The sequence below is a fragment of the Meleagris gallopavo genome, chromosome 1 (genome assembly GCF_000146605.3).
Source record: "Meleagris gallopavo isolate NT-WF06-2002-E0010 breed Aviagen turkey brand Nicholas breeding stock chromosome 1, Turkey_5.1, whole genome shotgun sequence".
NCBI lineage: Eukaryota > Metazoa > Chordata > Aves > Galliformes > Phasianidae > Meleagris > Meleagris gallopavo.
Window position 1 is genome coordinate 109630831 of NC_015011.2, and position 23456 is coordinate 109654286.

Below are 23456 nucleotides of genomic sequence, written 5' to 3' on the forward strand. Positions count from 1 at the left end.
GAGCATTGTCCAGATGCTCCCTGAACTCTGGCACTTGGGGCCATGCCCACCGCCCTGTGGTGCAGCCCCTTTCCCTGACCCCCAGCTGCCCCTCCCCTGACACAGCTCCATGCCGTTCCCTCGGGCCCTGTCGCTGTCACACAGAGCAGAGCTCAGCGCTGCCCCTCCGCTCCCTGTGAGGAGCTGCAGCCGCCATCAGGCCTCCCCTCAGCTCCTCTGCTCTGCGCTGAGCACACCTCAGCCTCAGGGACCTCAGCTGCTCCTCATACATCTTCTCTTCTAGATCCCTCCCCATCTTTGTTACCCTCCTTTGGACACTCTCAGATAGCTTTATGTCCTTGTTATTCTGTGGTGATCAAACCTGCAACTGGTGTTCCAGGTGAAGCTGAGCATCCATCCAACCTGAGAGTCTCAGCTCTTTGTGACAGGTCCAGCATGCTATGTTCTGTGTGGCTCTGAGTCAGGCTGGGCTGTTTGGGTGGGTTTTTTGTCCATGAAAATGGATTTCTACTTTCAATCTGACATAAAAACAGGCAAATGTTTGCCTACCCCATAGACAATTGAAAATTAGGTTATAATGGACAATTTTAGGCAATCGTAATATAAATGTTTATACTAGTTGGCATAGAGCTACACGTCTTTTACCTTGTGTGCTAAATGAATCAAAATGCCTGCTGCAGTAAAGCCTGTAATCGTGCAAGTAGCCTTTGAGATCTGCAGTGTGCTGGAGCAGCCGAGCAGCAGCAGGTTTTCTTAAACTTGTTGGGAATTGGCTCCAAAATAATAAACTACAGTCAATATATTTTAACAGTTTACATATCCTGACAGAAAAATAAACAAAGCTTTGTGTGGTTGTGTGCTCAATTTCCTTGTTTACCATAAGGCTGTGTCTCAAACAGTCCCATTCCAGCTCTATTTTTAGGCAAGAAAAGAAGGACTGATGCCCAAAGTTGTAATGCACTGTGTGTTCCTGGGGAGATGGCAGGGAGAGACCGAAGTTGTGCTTACTTCTCCAAGACTGTAGTGCCGAGCCCCGTGCCACGTCCTTCTGAGCAGCGAGGAGGCAGAAGTGTCTCACTTGCATACTCTGGAACGTGCACAGGCGTCCTTGCAGACCTGCAGCTCAGCCAGCAATGGTGCCACAATGCAGAGCTGCTGGGTGAAGCAGAAATGCATTTTGCAAAATAAGCCCAAAGTTTAATCATTCTTGAGGTAGTGTACATCAGAAGGAAGTGAAAGTCCTCTCCAAGCAAGTGGAGTGATGTATTTGCTTGTTGTCTGAGGAACTAAGTCTCATGAGAAGGAAACCAGGCTGTATAGGATGTTGTATCAGTTTGTTATGCAGCTCAGGGGTAACCTTGTCTCTTACTGGCTATAAACACAGCGACAGAAACCATCTTCTGTTGCAAGATTTGAAATTGACTTTAAAATGAAGGGTTTGACGGCATAAAATTCAGCAATCCTGAAAATGAAAGCAAAAGTCAGCAGTGACATTCACATGAATCCTCCAAGTTACATAAACTAACCCCATAAAATATCTGCATTTCTGTTTGCCTGCAAGCATTTCCCAAGTGCTGGGACTGAATACTGGGGAAGCACACAGCCTGTTGACACTTGCCCTCTGCCAGCTGTTTGTGCTCTTGGAACTTCCCCACTTTTCCTCAGGGACTCCCAGATTAAGTCTGTGATTTGGGTTCAGCACTGCAGGGGATGGAGGCTCTCACCGTGGCATGAAGAGCAGTAATCTCTGACTGCCAGCACTTTCATACGGAATAGCTAATACAGATAGATCAATTTAACAAGCACCTTTTTTCCCTTTTTACTAAATGTGTTCATGAATGCCTGTAGCAGCACTTACATGAGAGGTCAGACTGAGCAGCTGTTGCCATTGTAACTTCTTATTTAGTCACACTTGACAAAGCCGTGGTTTTCTATCTTTTGGAAAGATCAGTGTTTGATCTCTGCTCAAATTGACTAAGCAAATAAAACACCGAGTGATGTCCTTTTGGATACCTGGGAGTGAAAAACGTGGAGAAGTAAGTTCATCTGGTCTGCTGTAGGCTGAGAGGAATGACTTCCATGACTCCCATCTCTACATTGCTTCAGCCAAAGGGCCTGGCTCTGCAATAGGATGGATGCTTCCACCAGCATATGGATGCATGCTTCTCGCTCCAGCTCCTTCAAAGACAGAAAAAGGTATGATTAGTATATATTATATGTTATATATCACATTCATAGTTTTAGTAATATCATACTCTATTGGATGTTAGGCAGAAATTATTTCCCAAGTGGGTGGTGAGGCGCTGGCACAGCTGCCCAGAGAAGCTGTGGTCCCCCATCCCTGGAGACTCAAGGCCAGGTTGGATGGGGCACTGAGCAGCCTGAGCTGGTCGGGGGCAGCCCAGCACACGGCAGGGGTTGGGGCAGCGTGGGCTGTGAGGTCCCCTCCAACCCAAACCATAACTCCATGATTTTGTGCTTCGATCAGGTTATTTGCTTGTTCTTCTCTTTGAAACAGTAATAAATTTCTGCTTCTGTCTCTTACCTGTATGCTGAGTACACATAATACAGATGTCCATGAAATCTTAGGAATTATGTAATAGTCAGAATTAAATGACTACATAGTTGCACTTGTTAAATTCTTTTTGCATTGTGGTAAATCATTTAATGTGAACTCTTGACACTATTGATAGTAAAACAAAATAATTACTTTGCTACCATAAAATTGCCATCAGCTACAACTAAATTTAGTACAATGCATGTGCAGGTAATTTCTGCAAAAAATATGGGCAGCTCATGGCTATTTTTATGCCTATTTTGTTGTAACTATGTTTTATAGCTTGTATAGTCACAGCTACAGTTTCCTTTTCTTGGTGGTAGTGCAGATCAAACACTCTCTTTGTACCTGACAAGCCCAAGGCATGTGGATTCTAATCTGTCCAAAAAGAAGATTGTGCCAATTTATTTCAATCTTTTCTAAATTGAACTATTTAAATTGATAACTCTGTGTGTGTGTGTGTGTGCACAGCTACTGGTGTTCATTTATACTTCTCTTTCAATTAATCTCTTCTGGCAGTTGCAGCACATCCTGCCTACAAACCAGTCCTTAAATTGAGCACTGTGTGTGCTTGTGGCAAGTTCAAAGTCTAGAAAATGACTGGGCTGCAAGACAAAGCAGAACTGAAACTAAGGTCTCAATGTGTTTTGCTTATTGCTCAGACCTCCTTTGCTGTATGACATCCCAGCCTGCCCCAAATTAGGAGGCTTGCCAACTGGGGTGGTTTGAAGCTGGTAGATAGACCATGTTCTCAAATGCTGTTTAAATGCATTGCCCTTCTCTGGAGCTACAGTGCAGAAATAATTAACATTTACCATTTTTTTCTTCGTAGGACACGCACTTAATAACGACCTCTAAACTTCTGCTGGCATTCATTCTCACCTTTCTCCTTAGAATTCACTTTGCTCAGCATTTAAGCAGACAAATGTGTCACTGCTATCACATAGAGGGGAGGGAAGGGGAAGGGGAAAGGGAAGGAGAAGGGGAAAAGGAAGGAGATGGGGAAGGGGAAGAGAAGGGGAACGGGAACGGGAAGGTTGCTTTCAACCATGTCGGTCTCTTGATTCTGTCTTGCCATGTTAATCCAGAAGTGACGGTGCTGGCAAAGACAGCAAGGCTGGGTATGATGGACAAGGGGGAGCAGGACAACATCTTGCAGCATCTATCCTGACTTGGAGTGTTTGTCAAACAGTACCCCCTTCAGCTCAATTGTTTGTTTCAAGTAGCACCTCCTCCTCAAGAATTCTTTGCATCGCTGATATGTGTCACGTGGACTGAGTGTGGCTGGTGACATCTCACCCTGGAACTGTGTGTGTCCAAGGCTGACTCACACTGCCTGGGATGCCACGTAGAAGTCCTAGCCACTGGAGTTTGACCCACAGTTAGGATCAAATACTCAGCGATAACGAATGAGAAAACCTTGCTGTCACCTGTCTGAAAGGCAGGAGTAAAGCAAAAGCTTATTTATGATTACAAGTTCTGTAATTAAACTGGTAGCACAATGAAAGTCTTAATCCAATCGAAAGTTCTTTGATTACAGTGTTTAAAAATGTGCCTTCATTAAAAACTCAGCAGGTCAACTTCATTTGTAATTGTAAACATTAATAAGTAGCACAGGAAAATCAGAGCAGCCTGGAGGATCTGGGGATGATGGCTGCTTCTGGGGTGAGGGGCAGTATCCATCTAATCCATTTTCCTTCCAGAGAGGAGGTAGCCTTTTGAGGCTCTGCTGTGGGACCAGCATTCTCTGCTCTGAGCACAGACAGAGAAAGCCCCCAGGAAGCGGCATGGGGCAATGTGCTCTTTTCCTAAGGGCTGCCAGAGAACCAAGTGTTGGCAAATGACTTCTCTGACAACTTTGGTTAGAAGTTTCAGACTGATTTTATTACATAGCTACAAGAGAAACTGGGCTATCCAAGTAATTTAAAAAAAAAAGAGATCCCAGTTTCTGGCTTTGTGGCAATGCTCTCTCTGGAGTTTCAGCCCCTTCCCTGCCCTCTGATCTCAGCAATGCCTTCACTCCCTCCCGTCTGTGCACCTGTGGCAGTGAGGTGAGCCAGACCAGGAAGCCAATGTGCCAGAAAATGCATCCCTTCTCATGCTGGTTAAGCTTCAAATAGCTGCCAGCAGTGCTGGAGGAGCCCCAGTGACAGGGAGTACGAGGCAGAGAGATAGGACTGGGAGTGGGGCATGGTGGAGGGGAACGGGGCTGTGTCTGCAGCAGCACCAAGCTGATCAACAGGATCCACTGTCATGTCAGACACACCTTGAGTTACACCATGCCACCACTATGGCTGGCTGTGCAGTGAGGGTTGGTTACCAGCAGTTATCTGACGTGTGGGCGGCAACATGGCTTTCTCATGCAGTTGTCTTCTTGTCCAAGGGCAGCACTACCTGCAGCCTTACAGGAAGCGTTCACTACAGAGAGAGTCCCATCAGCTTCAGAGGAGGGCCTGAAGGGCTTGAACTTCTGCATGTAGGCCAACCTGCGGGGGGTTCCTGTCAGGTGCAGTTAGGGATGCTCAACTGGAATGATAGAAGCATAAACCATGAGCTAAATGTGCATACCTGTGCAGCAATGTTACAGAAGGAGCTGAGGTAGTAGGACATTTTGGAGTGAGACTGGTCTCTTCTTAGATAGAATCATAGAATTACAAAATAATTAAGCTTGGAAAAGACCTCTAATACCATCTAGTCCAACCAGCAGCCCATCACACCATGCCCACCGCCCATGTCCCTCAGTGCCACATCCACATGGTTCTTGAACACCTCCAGGGACAGTGACTCCACCACTTCCATGGGCAGCCTGTGCCAGTGATTCATCACTCTTTCAGAGAAGAAATTGTTCCTAATACCTAAACTGAAACTTTCCCAGTGCAACTTTCCCTCTCATTCTATCACAGAGGCCAATCCCCACACTGCTACAGAGAGGTGTAAAGAGCCACACCTGATGGAGCTGGAAAGTCAAGTCCCTTTGAAGTCAACTGGAGGGAAACAGGCTTTTTCAGGATACAATTCGCCCCATCCTGATGTAGATACATACGAGTAAAGGTTATAAATACCCTAACATTTTGAAGGGCCTTTATCCCCATAGGCGTCTATTTTGAAATGAGAGAATAGCGCCTGTTTCTTTCCAGCTGACACTCTAGAGAGCCTTCGATGGCTAATGGGAGCACACACTTGGCCAGATGAATCCCATCATTTCTCTCCTGGGACATGAGAGTTGAGGAAATGTGAGGAAATATTTCTGCATGTTTGCAGAATCATAAACACATTCTCATCATAAAGCAGTCGCTAAAAATTGCATCAGACTTGAAGGGAAAGGTAGTGATGAAAGAAGGAACTGCATTCCATTCTCTGAAGGACAAAGAACAAAAAGCTTTTGAAAGAAGAAGAACTGCCACAAATTCAGCTTTGTTTTGGACTGATGGAGATTTTTTCTATGCAGCGTGATGCTGACCGCACAGCTGCCTCTTTAGAACTTAGCTTTAACACCTGTACTGCAGTTTATTTTGGTTTGTTTTGACATTAGAGTCTTACAATCCTTTTTTTTTTTTTTTTATTTTTTTTGTGTAGTTATTGTTTAGAAAAGTGTTATTTGGCTCACTTCAATGCCAAAGATAGAAATTACTCAATTTTCATTCTGAAGAGTAATCTACTTATGGCTGTGTAAACGCCCAAGGCAGTAATTGCTCAGCAATAGTCCTGCTCTGTTCAGACCTCTGACAGAGACCTTCTAGGTCTCTGTCACAATGTTTTGCCAGCAATGGGAAATTGCCAACACACCTATGTCTCCTGGGGGTATGAAGAAGCAAAATCCTCACTGCTGCCAGAAGAAACTCCTTGTACAAACACAGTGATATTTGCAATATAGCACTTCCATCAACAGCACTTATTTCCTTCAAGAGGTGGAGGCTCTGCTACAGCAGTAGTACAGGAAAGTTTATCAGTTTAGCTGTACCACAGGAGAGATATTTTGTCAACAGAGAGCACCAGTTCCGCACCTCTTGCACATCTGGTACAAGAAATGGCACCTATTGTACTTGACCTTGATGTCTGCACATTTTATTTCTTCTAGCAAAACTTTTGACTGCTGATTTAAAGAGCCACACTTCATCACAGCCTGCTAAACTTCCCTTTTTATGAAATAGAACTTAATACATCCAAGATTCTTACAAATGTGTAAAACATGTGCTTGAGAATATGTTATTATTCTTTAACATTCCTCCTTAGCTTTGGGATTAAGCTGGAATTAAGTTTAGATGAGGGGCACAGTTGGCCGTAGCATAATGATGCTTAGCTAGTTTCAGACAAAAACATGCACTTGTTCTGGAATACTTTTGAAAAATACACTCAGAGAGGTTGTTTCTCCTCGAGAAGAGTGTGTATTCCCTTGCCTCAGCTTCTGCTTGGGAAGATAAAGCATGCAAAACAATGCTGTTATTTAAGTTGGGCTGCTAATATTTGATCCTCTGAGGGTTAAATAGTGTCACTGAACAGATTCATTTCCTCTCTGTCAGAGACAGAACTACACTGTATGAAATAATCTGTTTATATTCCTTTCCCATTCCACACGGACTTACAGAGCACATTAACATGTCTGTGTCAAGCACTCCCACATTCCTTTAGTAAAGAGCAATTGAAAATTAATTTTTTGAGAGGGTTGTGGGTTTTTGAATGGAAGTGATCCTCTGAAAATTTTGCATTAGAGAAGTAATTGGTCTGGATAGAAGCCTCTGTCCTCTAGAAGCACATTCAAGTGTTTGGAGTGATATTCCATGTCCCTGGAAACCAGCGATTCAGCAGATTTCTCTGAGTCTATTTAGGACAAATGAGATAGATGCTTAAGTTGGGGTATACACTTCATGGGAGAAAATTTAGGATATCATTAAATAATCAGTTTGGATAATGTAAAGGCAAATGCTTTTGTAGAAGTTTTATGAAGTGTGTATGCCTGTTGGACAATTGCTGGGAGAAAAACCCACTGACAGCTCTTATAATCAATGTGGAGATGTGGCACTGAGGGACATGGTCAGTGGGCATGGTGGTGGTGGGCTTATGGTTAGAGTAAATGGTCTAAATGGTCTTTTCCAATATTAATGATTCTATGATTCTACGTAGGAGCATATCATGGAATTATTTGGTCCATGTTGAACTGAAGCTGGCTGGGGGTAGGGTAAGGAGAATCAGGGCTGTGAAAGACTCATTTCAGATGGTCTTTGATCATGCTGCAAGATGCTCAGTGTTTCTGCCCAGGCTGTGCTCTCTACTCAGTTGCACAGGAAATAGGTTGGTGATAAGCTATAAAAGCTATTTTGAAGTCACAGGAGTGGAAGCAGGACACAGAAGTCGGGGGGGGAAATAGGAAAAAAGAGGGAAGGGAAAACAAACACTGGGGAAAGAGAGCAGAAAGAAGAATTTCTACCTGCCTAAACTCCCTTTCCTCCGTGGTCTTTGTGCAGCTTTACTTTGCTCTGAGAACAGCTGCACAAGCCATAATTTGAGGCAGGTCCTTTCCCTGACCCCTTTGTATTCTCTGCTACCTAATTTCCTCGAGCTGAAACAAACAGGAAACATGCCTGGAAGATCTATGTGTATTTATATGGTGCAGGTGATGAGCTGGTGGAGAGAACAGCTTCACTTCGTGACTCCACTGCTCTGTGTTTGTGTTGCAGTAGATCATTTCCATGTTGTTATTTCAATGCTGCTCAATGTAAGTTGTCTTCCTCCTGCTAGCCCTGCAGTGAAGGCAAGCACCTTCCCAGCCCAGGAGTGCAGGCTGCCTACTGGGTTTGGCAAGCAGTAATTTCAGAGGAAGGTTGGCAATGCACTGTGCGGAAGGACTGCAGAAGGCTCCTTGGCTAGAACAGAGGGATTGCAGTGAAAAGTTCCCAAAGGGAATATAGGCCATGATATTTGCTTAGCAGGAGAGCGCTAGCATGTGTCAGTGACTTCTTGCATCCATCCCTAACATCCGTCTAAAGTAACATTTCCATATACTGTAAGAAGAAAGATGTCTCTTAAAGATGACAACTCGAAGCTTTCTCCTGTAGCTTCCTTCCAACAACTGATGCTGTTGTTTACCCCCTTACTCACAGATGTTTACCCAACCATTTGTGCTGCAATCTGTCTTCACGTGCATGATCTCAGCCTCTGAGTGGTGCAGGTGGACAAGGAGCTCCATCTCTAGGCTCCAAGCATGGTTCCAAAGCCCATGAGCATTTCTCCAGCTCAGGCCTTGCTCAGCAGGCACAGAATCAAGCTGCCAAAGGAAAGGAAAGCTTGTCTAATGCTGAGTGGGGAGTAAACTATAACATCTGTACTGCATGGTGATTCAAAGGAAAATGGAAGCATGAAAGAGTGATGATTGACACTCAGTGCTTGAAAGACATACAAAGAAATTCTAGTTAAGTCTCTCTTCTAGGGAATCATTGCCACCAGATGTCAAAAGATACAAACATTCAAAATGATTGCTGAGATGGCAGTTCTCTTCTAAATCTATATCTTACCTTTGGCAGTGACAATTCTCTGTTGGCCTTGACTTGGAAGTGAGAAACTGGGGACTTCAGAGACACCATTTTAAACAATGCTCCCCAGCACAAAATAGACTCTGCTGTTCTTCCAAAAAAATGTGTGCCTGCCTGACATTTTCTAGCAAAGCTGCTAGAACTATAATTTCCAGTCTTATGATTTTAGCAAGCTGGGGAAAATATGGAAGGAGAAATACTATATAGATAGCAGGACTGAAGAAAATTGCCTTGTATTTAACAAAAATTTCATTTCAAGTTCTTTATTCAGAAAAAAAAAAAAGAAAAGAGAAATTACTAACACAGATACTCTATTTATATACACTTTTGAAATGACTCCTTCATTAACAAACAATTACCTGATGTTATTATAGGGGCTTATTTGGAAACATCATACAGATCATATAGATGATAATACAAATCTATTCTATGTGAGTGCTGTTTGGGTATGCTTACTGTGAAGCACAAAGCCCATCTCAACTGTAAACTTGTTACCTGTGCTTGCGTTTGTAGCACTAAAGCTGGAGTAAAAGTAACACTCGGTGGGGTTGCAGACACAAGAGTGGGATGTGAGCAGAATAAATCACAAGAGTTGTGGTGACCCAGGCTTCAAAGAGCATGCTTGCAATGGCCAGAATAAGTTGGAAGTTTAAAAACAAGGATTTTTAAGATGAGTGAATGTTTGGATGGGAGTGCAAATGCTCTGCTTCTATGCTTCTGCAGTGGCAACGGCAGAACGATGACACATAGATTGGATTTTTTGCCTTGGAAACACAGTTGTGGATCAGTCACTGAGTTGCTATTAACAGAAAGACAGAAAATTTGTACAAAACGGGTACCCCATGGCTGGAGCTGTGGTCACAAGCCATCACTCCCTGTTGCTCAGAATCCTGTTAAAGTATTCTCAGTGAACAGAGTGATCATAATGGGGCAGCTGTGAGGGCTGACAGTGGTACACTCATTTAGAGAGTCGACGAATCACTGCTCTCACAGCAGAGGTGCGTCCTCTAACGAGGATTTAAATGAATCCCTTTTATAAACAGTTCAGGGCATGCTGTTAGATGGCAATTCTCCACCTAGCCAGTAACCTCTCTTCTGGCTTCATTTCAGCCAAGTACTTAAGCACATGCTTAACGTTAACCACCTGAACTGTCCCATAGGATCCACTGCGATGACTCATGAACTAAAGTTAGGTTCCTGCTTGCATATCTTGCTGACTGTGGGTTTCTGCAGCATCTACCGCCAGATGTTTCAGGGGGGAAATGAAAGAAACTCTGTAGTGAACAGTTAAGGGAATAATTTACCAACAGGAGAAACTTTGTATTGCTTCCAAATATCCGAAGTGTGATCTGATGTAACTATGTATATTTTGGTAGTCCAAACATAGGTTTAAACCACTTCTAGTCCAAATCAGGTGTTGATCTTCTACATTCATCCTCCCGTTTCTTTTGTAGTGCTCCAGACTGTCTATATTAATCTTCATCAACTTTGGGTTTTTGTCCTGGTTTGTTTATGCCCCAGTATTTTCAAGCACGTACCAATAAATACAGTATTGCTGATTAAGGATGTATGACAGAAGAAATAAAAACGCTGTGCTCAGGGGATGTAATGCTGTATTGTGAAAAAGGCTAAAAGGTGGTGTGAGATCTCTGGTATACCTCCACTTTTGCAATTCATGCACAGCTTTTCTTTTTTCCTCTCCAGCATACTCGTCTTTCATTTGGGTTGTCTTCCAACAGCTCCTTATGGAACATAGCACAGTCTATGCACAAACAGGACAGTGCTGGGATAGTGCTAACACGAGGCTTCAGCCTGCAAATCTCACAATAATTTTCTATGCCATAAGAGGCGCACATTACAATAAGGCCTTTCATTGTGGTTATACAACACCGCACAATGCCCCACAATCATCTGCTAATTTTGCTGGAGCATTATTTTAAACACAACCCAAATGACACCACGCTGAGTGGTGCGGCTGACACAGTGGAAGGAAGGGATGCCATTCAGAGGGACCTCAGTGGGCTTGAAAGGTGGGCCTGGGTGAACCTAAAGAGGTTCAATACAGCAAAGTGCAAGATTTTGCACTTGGGCCAGAGGAATCCCATACATCCATGCAGACTGGAAGGAGCGGTCCTTGAGAGCAGCCCTGCGGAGAAGGACCTGGGGGTCCTGATGGATGAAAAACTTAACAAGAACCAGCAGTGTCCCCTTGCAGCTCAGAAAGCAAATGGTATCCTGGGCTCCATCAGAAGACAGGTGGCCAGCAGGGACAGGGAGGTGATTGTCCTTCTCTACTCTTGTGAGGCCCCATGTGAAATACTGTGTCCAGGTCTCAAGCCCCCAGTACAAGAAAGAGAGCTGTTGGAGAGGGGCCAGAGGATATGATCGGGGACTGGAGCACCTCCCCTACGAAGACAGGCTGAGGGAGCTGGGCTTGTTCAGCCTGGAGAAGAGAAGGCTGTGGGGTAACCTCATTGCAGCCTTTCAGTACCTAAAGGGAGCCTACAAACAAGAGGGGAGTCAACTCTTTGAAAGGGTAGATAACTGCAGGACAAGGGGAAATGGTTTTAAGTTGAGGGAGAGAAGATTTAGGTTGGATGTCAGGGGGAAGTTCTTTACTATGGGAGTGGTGAGGTGCTGGCACAGGCTGCCCAGAGAGGTTGTGGATGCCCTGTCCCTGAATGTGTTAAAAGGCCAGGCTGGATGGGACCTTGGGCAGTGTAATCTAGTATTAAATGGGGAGGTTGGTGGAGCTGCATGTGACAGGGGGGTTGGAGATTCATGATCCTTGAGGTCCCTTCCAACTCTGGCCATTCTGTGATTCTGTGATTCTGTGATTCTGTAACCCATCTGCAAATCAGCACACAGCACACACATGCAGGACAACTCCAATATGTGCTCTATGGGTTGAACAAAGCAAGCCTTGCTTGCCAGAATTTCCTGCCTGTTGTAGAAGTACTATTTATTTGCCTGGCTTCTGTTATGTGGAGTTTCAGAGAAAAGCACTTTCCAGTCATGTGAAAGCTTCTGTCGTAAGCAGACTTGTGGCAGGCTAACACAACCTTAGAGACAGAAAGTGAAAAGTTATTATGGGAATCCCCTTCTTTCCAAACACAGCTTTCTCTGAAGGCTGTGGCTTTGTTTTTCTCTGGTGCAACCTCCAAGGGCTTTAATTTCCCAAGTGATGGTGACAGGATAAAATGGGCCACCTCCCACCTTCGTCATCAATGGGAATTTAGTAACTAGTTAAGAGTAAGGTACATGAATTCTGGCCTTCCGTATCATCTGCAGGGACTCAGAAACTGCCCATGCACTACAGTCTCTCTTCTCTAGCAAAGCCTATCTCCACATTAACCCATGAGATAGTACAGCACTGATTTCTGAACTGAAAGAGCAAGTAGCTATTGTGAATATGTACATTACTCTTGACTAGATAATTTCATCCCATACAACAGACCTCTCTTCCTTGCTAGCAGGGAAGGAAAACAAAGGCTTGCTGTTACTGTGAAATACCATAGTTTTTTGCTAGTTTCCATCTAGAAAAACCCTTCCTTCCATTTACTCTGTCCAGAGAAAGATCACGGTAGCTGAGGATGAAACACTGAATGAGATTTTGGAAAATTCCTCTGCTCCTATAAGAGCAGAGGAGCTAGGAAAGGAATAAATATACATCGTTCTTCGGTCCAGCCAGATTGCCCTAATCACCTAAAAAGTCCTTAGAATGCATATTATTTTTATTTGTTACTCAGTTTGCAGTCTGTTTACATGACTAAATGACACACCATGATACTAGAGACCATGGCTATGGGGAATTTACACCCTACTCTGGGCTGCTGCAGCTGGGGTTGGCAGCTCTTGCACAACAGCACGGTGACCTGGACCAGCAGTGGTTGAGCAATTGCCCTGCTGGGATCTTTATGACCTGGGCTCACTCTCCTGCACAGGTAAGTCAATAGCATCAAGAATCAAGAAAAAGTCCTAGGTTCACCAACATAAAACTGTAGCAGGGCACAATTTAAAATGTACTTTCTTGTGTTTGGGACTGCCCTAGCTTCCAGTGTGCTTAAGTGCCTGCATAAGGTGCATAGCCACCTTCAGCGTCACCGTTCTTAACCAGCAACCTCTCATCCTGCCATGAATGAGGAAGAAAGAAACAGAAGCTCGTGGATTCCGTGTGCAAAGAGCATTTGCGTCTTTCTCTTGGTACTAAGGACTGGGTCTGTGGGTCTGCCCTGATTGGACTCCTATCCATTAGGATTTTCTGCATATTACAACAAGGAGATTCCTTACTCTGTGGACCTGTCTTACTGCTTTAGGCAAGAATGTCTTAACATGGAAATGTTGCAGCTTTCTAAATTATGTCACAGTTCCTATTCTGGACTGCCTCATAAACATTACCTCTGTCCCATATCACGTTCTGATGCCTAAGCGTGGAGGTCTTCAGTCACTTCCCCATCTCCAGTAGCTCCATGAATTGGGATCTACTCAGCAAACATGAAAAATGCAAATAGCCTTGTACCTCCAGGGAGTTTAGCTAACATTTGCCTATTGCAGTTTGACTGACAAACCAAAATGTTTCCAGTGGACCTCCACCTGTAGGAAGGGTTGGGAGATTTTGGGCTACATTCAGCCCCTTAAGACTTACTCAGTGAGTGCGGCTGTTCTGCACTCTTTTCAAATGTATTGTGTATATGGGTTTGGATAGCAAATACTTGACTTGCCTAATTATTGGTAGGCTTAAGCACAATAGCCTCCAGTTTTTCCTGTAGGCATTGGATTTGCCTTTGCTACTACTTTCAGGCTCACTCTGTTATGTCTATTTTTAGTGTTATCATGTACAATTATGGGTGAATTTTTCCATGTTTTTCTGAGAAATTTGTTATATGCACAGATGCATATAGTAAATTAAACTGGTATATTAAAAATAGGAACATTAGGAGAGCTCTTATCCACATAAAGAGTCTACACTACAAAATGGTTTTATTGAAAATGTGTCCTATAATTCTCAGTTCATTCTCATAAACAATTACTGCTTCAAACGTAGACAGCAAAAATTACGCATGATATTTCAGCTCAAGAATCTGCTGCTTTTCTGAATCACTGTTGTTAATATAGGGACCGTGGGCGTCTAAAAAGGATTCTATATATAATTCTTGAAGAGCCATCTCATTCAGCTGCTGCAACTTTACCAGTTTCTCCTGATTCATTTTTTTTTCCATAAATGCAGAGCATTTTAAGAATACAGACTGAGCAAAAATGTTCTGTATAGACCATTATAGTTTGCAGCTCCTTCACTTCCCAGGTGATTATTCTATCTCAGGCACTGAGAAACAACTCTGACTGAGCAAGAAGTTATTCCATTGTGCGGTATTATTCAAGCAATTAGAAATCATACTGTGTACCAAATACCAGATCTCTAGGTAGCCATTTCTGGTGTCGTATTATGCCTACTTGAGTGTGTAGCTACAGCAAAAGAAGTACTACACCAACAATACAACTGTTTTTAAACCAACAGACTAATATACTTGTAAAAACAACATATTGTAAGTACAGTGCACCTCTCCATTGGCTTTAATCATCTCAGTTCCCCTATTCAGAATGTTCTGCCTTAATTTCTCCATTATTCATAAACTTTCCAAGGTCAAAGACAGTGGGGTGAACTTCTTTGAAATCCATCACAGCAATACATGGAGAAGTCCCCAGGAAGAAAGAGGTAACATCCTCTTTGCTTTGCTTGTGCAGAGACTCTAGCTGTTTCAAAATGCCCAAAACCTGGTCCTGGATTTTTCTTGGCTAGTGCAACAGACTATCATAAAGCTAAGCACAGTGTTTCTACATATTTCATTCTGCAGACTGGTAGTCAGCCTTTCTCTTTAGAAATTAACTAGTATCAACATATTAATTTGAAGCATTGAGTTAAACCCAGCTTTGCAAGCTATGTAGACAGAGTTTAAGAAAGCCAAGGCTCAACAATTATCCAGCTCTTAAGGTAGGCCTTTTTTTTTAATAGGCAGAATCATAGAATCATTAATGTTGGAAAAGACCTCTAAGATCAACCAGTCCAAACACCAGCCCATTCTCACCATGCCTACTAACCACATCCCCCAGTGCCACATCCACACGGTTCTTGAATACTTCCATGGACAGTGACTTCACCCCCTTCCTGGGCAGCCTGTCCCACTGCCTCACCACTCTTTTGGAGAAGAAATATTTCGCCACACCCAATCTGAACCTCCACTGGCACAACTTGAGGCCATTCCCTCTCATCCTATCGCTGTTACCTGGGAGAAGAGGCTGACCCTCACCTCACCACATCCTCCTTTCAGGTGGTTGTAGAGAGTGATAAGGTCTCCCCTGAGCATCCTGTTCACCATACTGAACAATCCCAGCTCCCTCAGCTGCTCTCTGTAGACCCTTCACCAGCTCCACTTTGTCCAAACAGACATAGACTAGTTTCCTTGTAAAGTAACTGGGATACATTTACTGATATTGGATTAATTCAACAGCCTTTGCAGGTACTTTACAGAGGTATCAATGGATGGGGTCTCACGACGTGCCTGTGAGGACCAGAGGTAAAAAAGCATGATTATTCCCTTTCTAAAATGTACATAGCCAGTGTCAGACATGAAGACATAAATGTGAATGATTCTGGGCTGCATCTACTCAGTGAGAAAATGTTTTCTATAAGGAAGTAGGAAATTCATGACAGTGCAGGCACATGCACACCTCACTTTGCACCCTGGTAACACACAGAGTAGCAGTGTTGCAGCAATGTTTTCTCACAGAGCAGGAGTGAGGACATGGTTCCTTACTCATAACTGCACAGTATACCTGCTAGGCCATCCATCACAGCCATCTGACTGCTACCTGCCCATGGCTGCTGTGGCCTCAGGGAGGCCAGAGACCTGCTGTGAGTTAGGCTTCAGTTGTCTTTCCTCTCAGGTCTGCCCTACAGATACTGCTGAGGGATGGGAAATCCCTTGCTGCACTTGAGGGTCTCAGGACAGCTGGCAGCAGTGACTGAGGGAGTGGAAGACACAGCTGGAAATTGGAAGTCTTGGAATCATGGCAAGTCATGCTCTGGCCCTGTGCCTCCTTGCTGCACAAGCATCCATAGAAGCCCCTATGGTGGGGAGGAAGGAGCGAGTGAGCATGAGAAGCAGAAAAGCACAAGCTTTCTGTATGGAATATCTACATTTCATAAGGTTTTCTGTTACCATAGCAATGAGCACGGTATAAATACCTCGACACATCTCCCCTGTGGCAGTGTGCTGCAGGGCCGGCCTGCGTGCAGACATTTTGATGGGCTTGTTCAGCCCCCCTGTATAAAACTGCCAATGATTTTGTCCAACAGCAAACCGATAGCACAGGGGGCAAAAATGTTTTTTACACCCCATCCCACATGACTTACTCTTTGCCCCTTCAAATAACCAACTGATTTTTTTTTTTTTTTTTAAGTGTAAAGATGGAGGATGACATCCTTATTAATTTGTATTCTGGCTAAACAATCAGTAGGAAGAGCTGCATGCTAGTGGCTTTATCTTTGTGTGAAGTCAGACTCAGCCCAAGCATTTCCAATTGCAATGCAGTGCAATCAGAACTGCTAATGCTGCTGAATTCTGAGTGGTAAAGGAATTTTAACAGATTCAGGTTAACTAGCCATGGAGAAGAATAGCCTTAAGCTAAGTACAATCACTTTAAAGAGTGTCTGTGTTTTATAAAACAAAAACCCTCTGCCTGATTTCTCCATGATGTATGCACTCTTGCACGATGCAGACAAAAATTGGTGGATATTTTTTTAAAGCATCAAATATGATCGAGTTTTTTGGAACTAAATATCTTGTTTAGAAAGGCTCACTGCCTCCTTCCATATTCTTGTGGCAGATGTGTTATCAGCAGTAGTCAGACTTTATCAAGGTACCTCATTTCCATTCTCTTCTTGGGTTTTGAGTGTAGAACTGAAAAGAGGAAAATGACACAACAGAAAAATATTTATGTTCTCTTTCATTACACCTGTGCAGAAAGACGAACTATTTCAGAAGAAGGAAAAAAGCGCGTTGAAACAAGGTTTGCTCACACACTTGAGGTAGCTAATTCAAGCTACAATCCAAGAGAGGGCAATGGATTTGGTATTTTTTTTCCACATAATTAGGTGGGAAAATCACATACGAAGATCCCACATAGGTTGACCCAACCTGTTATAGGGAAAAAATGATAAAATTATCAAGCTTCCTGATTTTATCTTATGATAAAATCTTATCTTATGATAATCTTTATCTTATGATAAAATCTTATGATAGTTGACAGAAGATGAAGATAAAATTGGCATTTGAGAAATATGCCTTGAAATAAATGTATACTAAGACGAATTTTCTTCCTGGGCTATTCCAGACTCTGGTAACAGGAGCGTAATATGGAAATAGAAGGGGCTGGGAGCAGTGGTGGGGTCACAGAAAACCCAAGCAATACAATAAAAATCCCATCCTGGTACCAATGCAGCATTGCATTTGACAAGTTGAAATTTTCCCTTAACTTCCAAATGATACAGGAAGAGGTCAGTACAGCCCAAATGTCAACAAGGGGCAAAAAAAAGCAATTGCCCTTCCTGGCCTAATTGGGATGAGTTTGCAGCTGATATCATGAAGAGTAATCTTTTATTAATCCCAGTTTCTTGGCTCACTTAAAATGATTCTGAACTTTTTCCTCTGGCAAAAAAAAAAAAGTTGTTTCCTCTATCTCACCATTCCTCATTCTAATACAAACAATTAAAAGTGACAAGGCAGTGCAAGAGAGAGAACCATGTGAGCCTGTAAAAGATGAAAATCTGTGTGTGCAGTCAGATGTATGTTCATCATACTGACCACATTTGAAATACAGTTCTAGCAGAACTGTACTGTAGCCACATGCTAAAACACAGCAGCAGCTTGTACAACTCTTCACACTAAGTAATGTTCTGATCCTGCAATACTTTTTAACTGAAAGCTCATCTGAGAACTAAGAAATTGAAGTGAGCTTTCCTTGGACAGAGTGCTCTACTTGAAAGAAAGGTGATTCATACAGTGACAGGAGAGGGAAGAGTACATTGCATTAGTCACCTCTGTTTGCTGTATGACAATTACCTTCTCATAATTGGTAGCTAAAACAACTTTCGCTTCCATCTGCTGTCGCTTAACCACAACAGAGAACATAATCCATAAGTATGGGACTTAACTGTGAAATAGATTATGGAAAGTAATCAGTGGGGTCAACATCTTGGAAGAAGAACAGAAAATGCTTGTGCTGATGAAACATTTCTCAGCTGTCAGTTTGATTTGGATCTGAGACAGATCACCTCAGATGAAGCCAATGGAGATACAAAAATACATTTTAAAAAATGGCTTCCTGATCACCTGGTTCCTTCAGGCATTAACCACTGCATATCTAATGACAGATATCTCACAGAGTTAGACCTCTACTCCATCCAGCCCAGCACCTCCTTTGCCAATAATGGTCAAAACTGGGCGCCTAGAAAAGTTTGTGAAAAGTAGACAAGCACATTCCCAACATTTCCCTATCTCTAGCACTTCACAGCTCATTCAATTTGGGCATAACCCACCAGAACAAATTCACAAATTGGGAAACCAAAGACATGGAAAAAAAAATCTAAAATCATAGAATCATTAAAGTCAGAAAGGACCTCTGTTATCATTTAGTCCAACTATCCACCTACCACCAATATTGCCCACTAGACCACATCCCTAAGTAGAACATCTACTCTGTCATTAAACATCTCCAGGAATGGTGACTCCACCACCTCCCTGGCAGCCTGTTCCAATAACTCACCACTTCTTCTGAGGAGGAACGTTTGTTAATGTCCAACCTGAACTTCCCCGGTGCAACTTGAAGCCATTCACTTTCATCCTATTGCTGTTATGTGAGAGAAGAGGCTCACCTTGTCATATCCTCCTTTCAGGTGGTTGTAGAGAGAGAAAAGGTCTCCTCTGAGCCTCCTCTTCTCCAGGCTGAGCAATCTCAGTTCCCTCAGTTGCTCTCCATAAGACTTGTATTACAGACCCCTTACCAGCTTCACAGCTTCACTGCCCTTCTCTGGACACACTCTAGTGCTACAATATCTTTCTTGCAGTGAGGAGCCCAACACTGAACACAACATAATTTAAAAATCATACACTTGTTGAATGACAGAAGTACTGAGAGAGTTGAAATTTTTTTAGGAACTTGGTATAGATGGGATGTTCTCCAGAGTCACATGCTCTGATATGTCAAAATCATGGGCATACTGACACAGGATGTCCTGGGTGAGCTCTTGCATTATCATGGGAGCTGGACAAAGCTAGGCTTTTCAGGTTTGTGCACATTTATCAGACATGCAGTATGGACACTGTAGTGTGTTAAAGAGGGTTTAAGAAGAGCAGAGAAAGAAATGCAAGTCCTTCCTCTTCTTCACTTGATTTCAGGACTGGGCATACCATGCCACAGTCTCTACAGTGAGTAAAGGCATTTTTTCCTTCACTATTATTAGTTTATGCATCCAAGAACTGATATCCATGTGACTGCTTCGCATTCACCAGGCAACTTTGACAATCTTGCCTGCACTCTGTCCACTAGCGCTTGAGAGTGGCCTGTAGCCTCAGATTAGACAGATGACAGCTAGCTGCTGCCATCTTGCCCATGGGAAGGTCATGGTAGCTTAGGGTCATTCTCCTGCAGGTAGATAGGCACAGTCCGAATAAGTGTTTGTGATGATCTAGGGAAAAGCTGGGACACCTGGCAGCAAACCTTCTGCAAACTGGGACTATACCCACAGGTATTAATACAGAAACTCTGTGCTTAATGCCACAGGAGATTTCAAAATGAACAGAGAAAGAAGAATAAATATTTTTGCAAGATACTAAAACATAAAGAAAATACAAAAGACCCTCTGTAGCAGGATCCATGAAAATATACCCATAACCCAGGCAAATTTGGAATGGTTCTCTGCTTACTCTGCTGCAATATCCCAGGGTATTCATTATAAAGGCAGCTGCACGTGTGAGTATACAGGGAAGTGTGTGAGAATGGAGTTTCTTTCATTCCAATTGGCCTTCAGTGAATGAAAAATGAAACTTCAAAGACTTGCTGTATGGTACTGATCTCAGTGCTTGGCACTTGGGATTGACTCTGTAGGTCTGATAGGTATAGACTGCCCTTGACTCCTTTGCACAACCTGCACGCAGAGGGAGTGCAGCATCCAGCCCCTGGTGCTTCTGAGCTCTTGCTTCCTGGAGATATTATCTCTGAATAGCCAGAGAGAGAAACAAACCAAAAATCCAAACGGGAGGCTGAAGAACTAATTTATCAAGTTAAAATCCAACAATGCCCAACTACCAAACTATTGCATTTTCTAAACATTTACGCAGATAATGCATATAATTGCAGCTGAAAACAGCTCTTTCAGAGAAAAGACTATGGAGTAGAGCAGCAGTACAGGATACTGTTTGGCCTACATTGTGCATATTAACCGAATTTTAACTGGTGTTTATAAGTCTTTCAGTTCACAAAAGGAGAAAGAATTGCTTTAAAGAAAATAAACATAGCAGGAAAAAGAAAATCTGCATGCAGGATGTTACTCTGGGCAGTGGATTGCAGTGTTGATGGAAAGAGTGGAGTGAAAGGGGAAGCACATACTATTCAGCATTGCTGTTCTGATTATCAGGCAAGGTGGCTGAGGCAGTGTGAACTATTTAAATAAAATAAGTGTGCAAGTAAACGTTATCCCTGCTTTTTAATTTTTGTTTGTTTTGTTTTTCTTTATTTTTTGAGTTTCAAGAACATGCAAGGAAGTTAAAAATGATATATCAGGAAAAGAATGCTGAGTAGTGGCTCTGTTATTTCCCACTGATGCTGTATTCAGCACAATGAAATAAAGATAATCCTTACCCAAAGGAGAAGAGAGCACTGACGGAGTGGGTTGATAATTTGTTTTGTCCTAGCTGGAAAAGGTAGCGTTTTTAAGGTATCCAAGTGCAGACACCTAATTGCAGCTCTGGTTGAGGAACTTTGTATCTGAGTTGTGCCACTCACTGCTGAAACATGTCATGCCACGTTAGCACAACAGGCTTCCAGACTGGAGCTGGACGGCAAGCCTTGTTTTCAGACTAAGTACCCTACTAGGCAGAAACAGTGAGAGACATCTACACATACAAATGCATACTTGATAGGTTTGTAAAAAGTGCACGTGTGCTTAGCACCTACTCTTAAAACACTGTGAGCCTTAAGTAATTATGAGTACGTCCTTCTAGAAATTCTGATACACGTGGTGCCTGGTCTTCCATCTAAATATTCTGTAAGATCTGGCCCACTGACTGTCAATGACTGTCAATGAGGCCCACTGACTGGGCCTTAAGTACTTGCATGGCCCAGTTCTTTCTGAAATGTAATGTGAGGTTCTGTGTCACATTGATATTTTATTAGCCCTACTGTTAGCCACCTGAAAGAGAGTTCACATAGAAGATAACACACACAATCCCTAAGAAGGCAGCATTTTTACTGCTGTCCATTTCAGCCTACGGCCAAGACTCACTTCCTCTTCTATTGTTACCAGACATTATGCTGAGAGGACAAACAGAAAATGCCCAAGACAAGGAAGGATATATTGCAGTCTGTAAGTGGTGTTGCGCAACTGGTCAACTGACAACATAAGGCAATATTTTCTGCAGGGCGATGGCCTCTCACCTGGCAGTGGTGTTCATTCATTATTCTGGGGATTCCCAGATTCACGTTAATGAGATTTCTGGTGCCACTGCCAAAATTTTAATTCTCTCTTTCTTCTTCTTCAGTAATACAGATAACCTTGGGCTTACAAACAGATCTGCAATGAACTTGAGGCTCAGTCACTACTAGACTGCTGTCAACAGCAGACAGATGAGAGCCAGGCCTACTTGATATGTTAACGGTGTCTCGTGGCTGAATAAAGGGTTGATTAAGAACAATCACTGTAGAGCAATCTGTAGAGACTGTGCTACCTGTGAATAAAGGCAGACCGTGCCCCTTTCTTACCATTGGAGGGATTTTGATTTGACTAGAGTTATAAGCATATTTATGAATTCCAGGCTTTATTATTCTAATTCTCTGCTCCTGTACATGGAATTGTGAAGTTTCAAGTGAAAGTGGATTCAGAACATCACATCTTTTCAAAAGCACAGCCTGCAGCAAATAACTCCTCGTCTTTTACATCCTATTCTCTTCTCTGCTGCTACTCTGATTCCTTTGAGAAGCTGAAAAAGTCTGTTTTCTTTTCCAGTGCTTCCCAGGAGAGTGGATAATCTACTCAAAGGTTGGCTGCACACTCTGCCATTGGGTTCCCCCACAACAGCTCCTTCCCAAGAGGCCGGCGTGTGTTGCTCCACAGCACAGCAAAATGGGCACATTTTATCTGTGGGGAAAGAAGTGGCACTTATCAAGGGAGAAATACATTCCTCTGCACTGCAGAGTTCACTTTGTGACTGAGCATATCCTAGTGGTGAGTGGTGTGGCAAGTGGCCAGTGGTTTAGCCATCTGATGAATGTAATGGCTAGTGTCTCACATAGAGAAGAGACTGTATCTGAGAGGATATTGAATGATACCATCTATGGTATTGAATGATACCATCTCTGAAGTGACACTTCTAGCCTTGCTCTTGCAAGGAAGTTTTACCTGAGTTGTTTTGCTGCTTTATCTGAAAGGCTACAATTCAGTTGCCCAAGCCTCTCAGGGTCCACTGATTATTTTAAGAGTCTCCATGAAAAGTAATTACAAGAAGTGAGCCTGTGTCAGTCAATTGAGATTCATTACAGGAGGAAAATCCTTAGGGATCTGCAAACTGAAAAAAAAGCTGAAAACCAGAGGTTTAGGCTGCTGCCCTCTTCTTCCTTCCTTGAAGCCTCTACTGACAAGGTATGGAAAAGCTTTCAATTACTACCAGAAATGACAGAAGATGAAGGCACACAGACCTTGCACGATCAGGAACTTAATGACCTTACTCTTCCCAGGCTCTGCTGCTGACAGCAAAGGAACTGATAGTTCCTGCTGCTCCCACCAGCCTGGTTCTCTGTGTCATCCACCTACACACACTCACACATTCATTCTCTCCCTCATAACTTATTCATTCAATTTATTTATTTATGTAGGTCACTTTCAATAGTGATTTTTACAAATAATGGTGGAAGTGGAAAGAGCAAGAGAGAAACAGAGTTGGAGAGGGAGTTGGTGGCATGAAGGGAATGGCAGGGGAAGCTCTGCTGCTGAAAACAAGCTGTACACCAGAAGATTGTTTTCAGTTTTCTCCTCTGTCAGAAACTAATCAAATTCCAAGTAGCATCAGCTTGACAAACTTTCTTGCTTGAGACAAGAAGGC

The 23456-nt window shown here is 43.1% G+C and overlaps 1 protein-coding gene and 1 long non-coding RNA gene across 2 annotated transcripts in view; one reads left to right on the plus strand and one right to left on the minus strand.

Moving 5' to 3' along the window:
- Positions 1-212: 212 nt before the first annotated feature.
- Positions 213-5179, minus strand: LOC104914641. Its single transcript, XR_004162096.1, has 3 exons — positions 4824-5179; positions 2014-2178; positions 213-1462 (listed from the first exon to the last, which is right to left on the minus strand). It is a non-coding gene; the product is annotated as an uncharacterized LOC104914641 (long non-coding RNA).
- Positions 5180-12857: 7678 nt separating this feature from the next.
- MED14 (mediator complex subunit 14) overlaps positions 12858-23456 on the plus strand; it is a 56394-nt gene continuing 45795 nt past the window's right edge. Inside the window, exon 1 of the mRNA XM_031556565.1 lies at positions 12858-13028. Coding sequence (XP_031412425.1) covers positions 12858-13028 — 171 coding nt within the window. The remainder of the gene's footprint in view (positions 13029-23456) is intronic.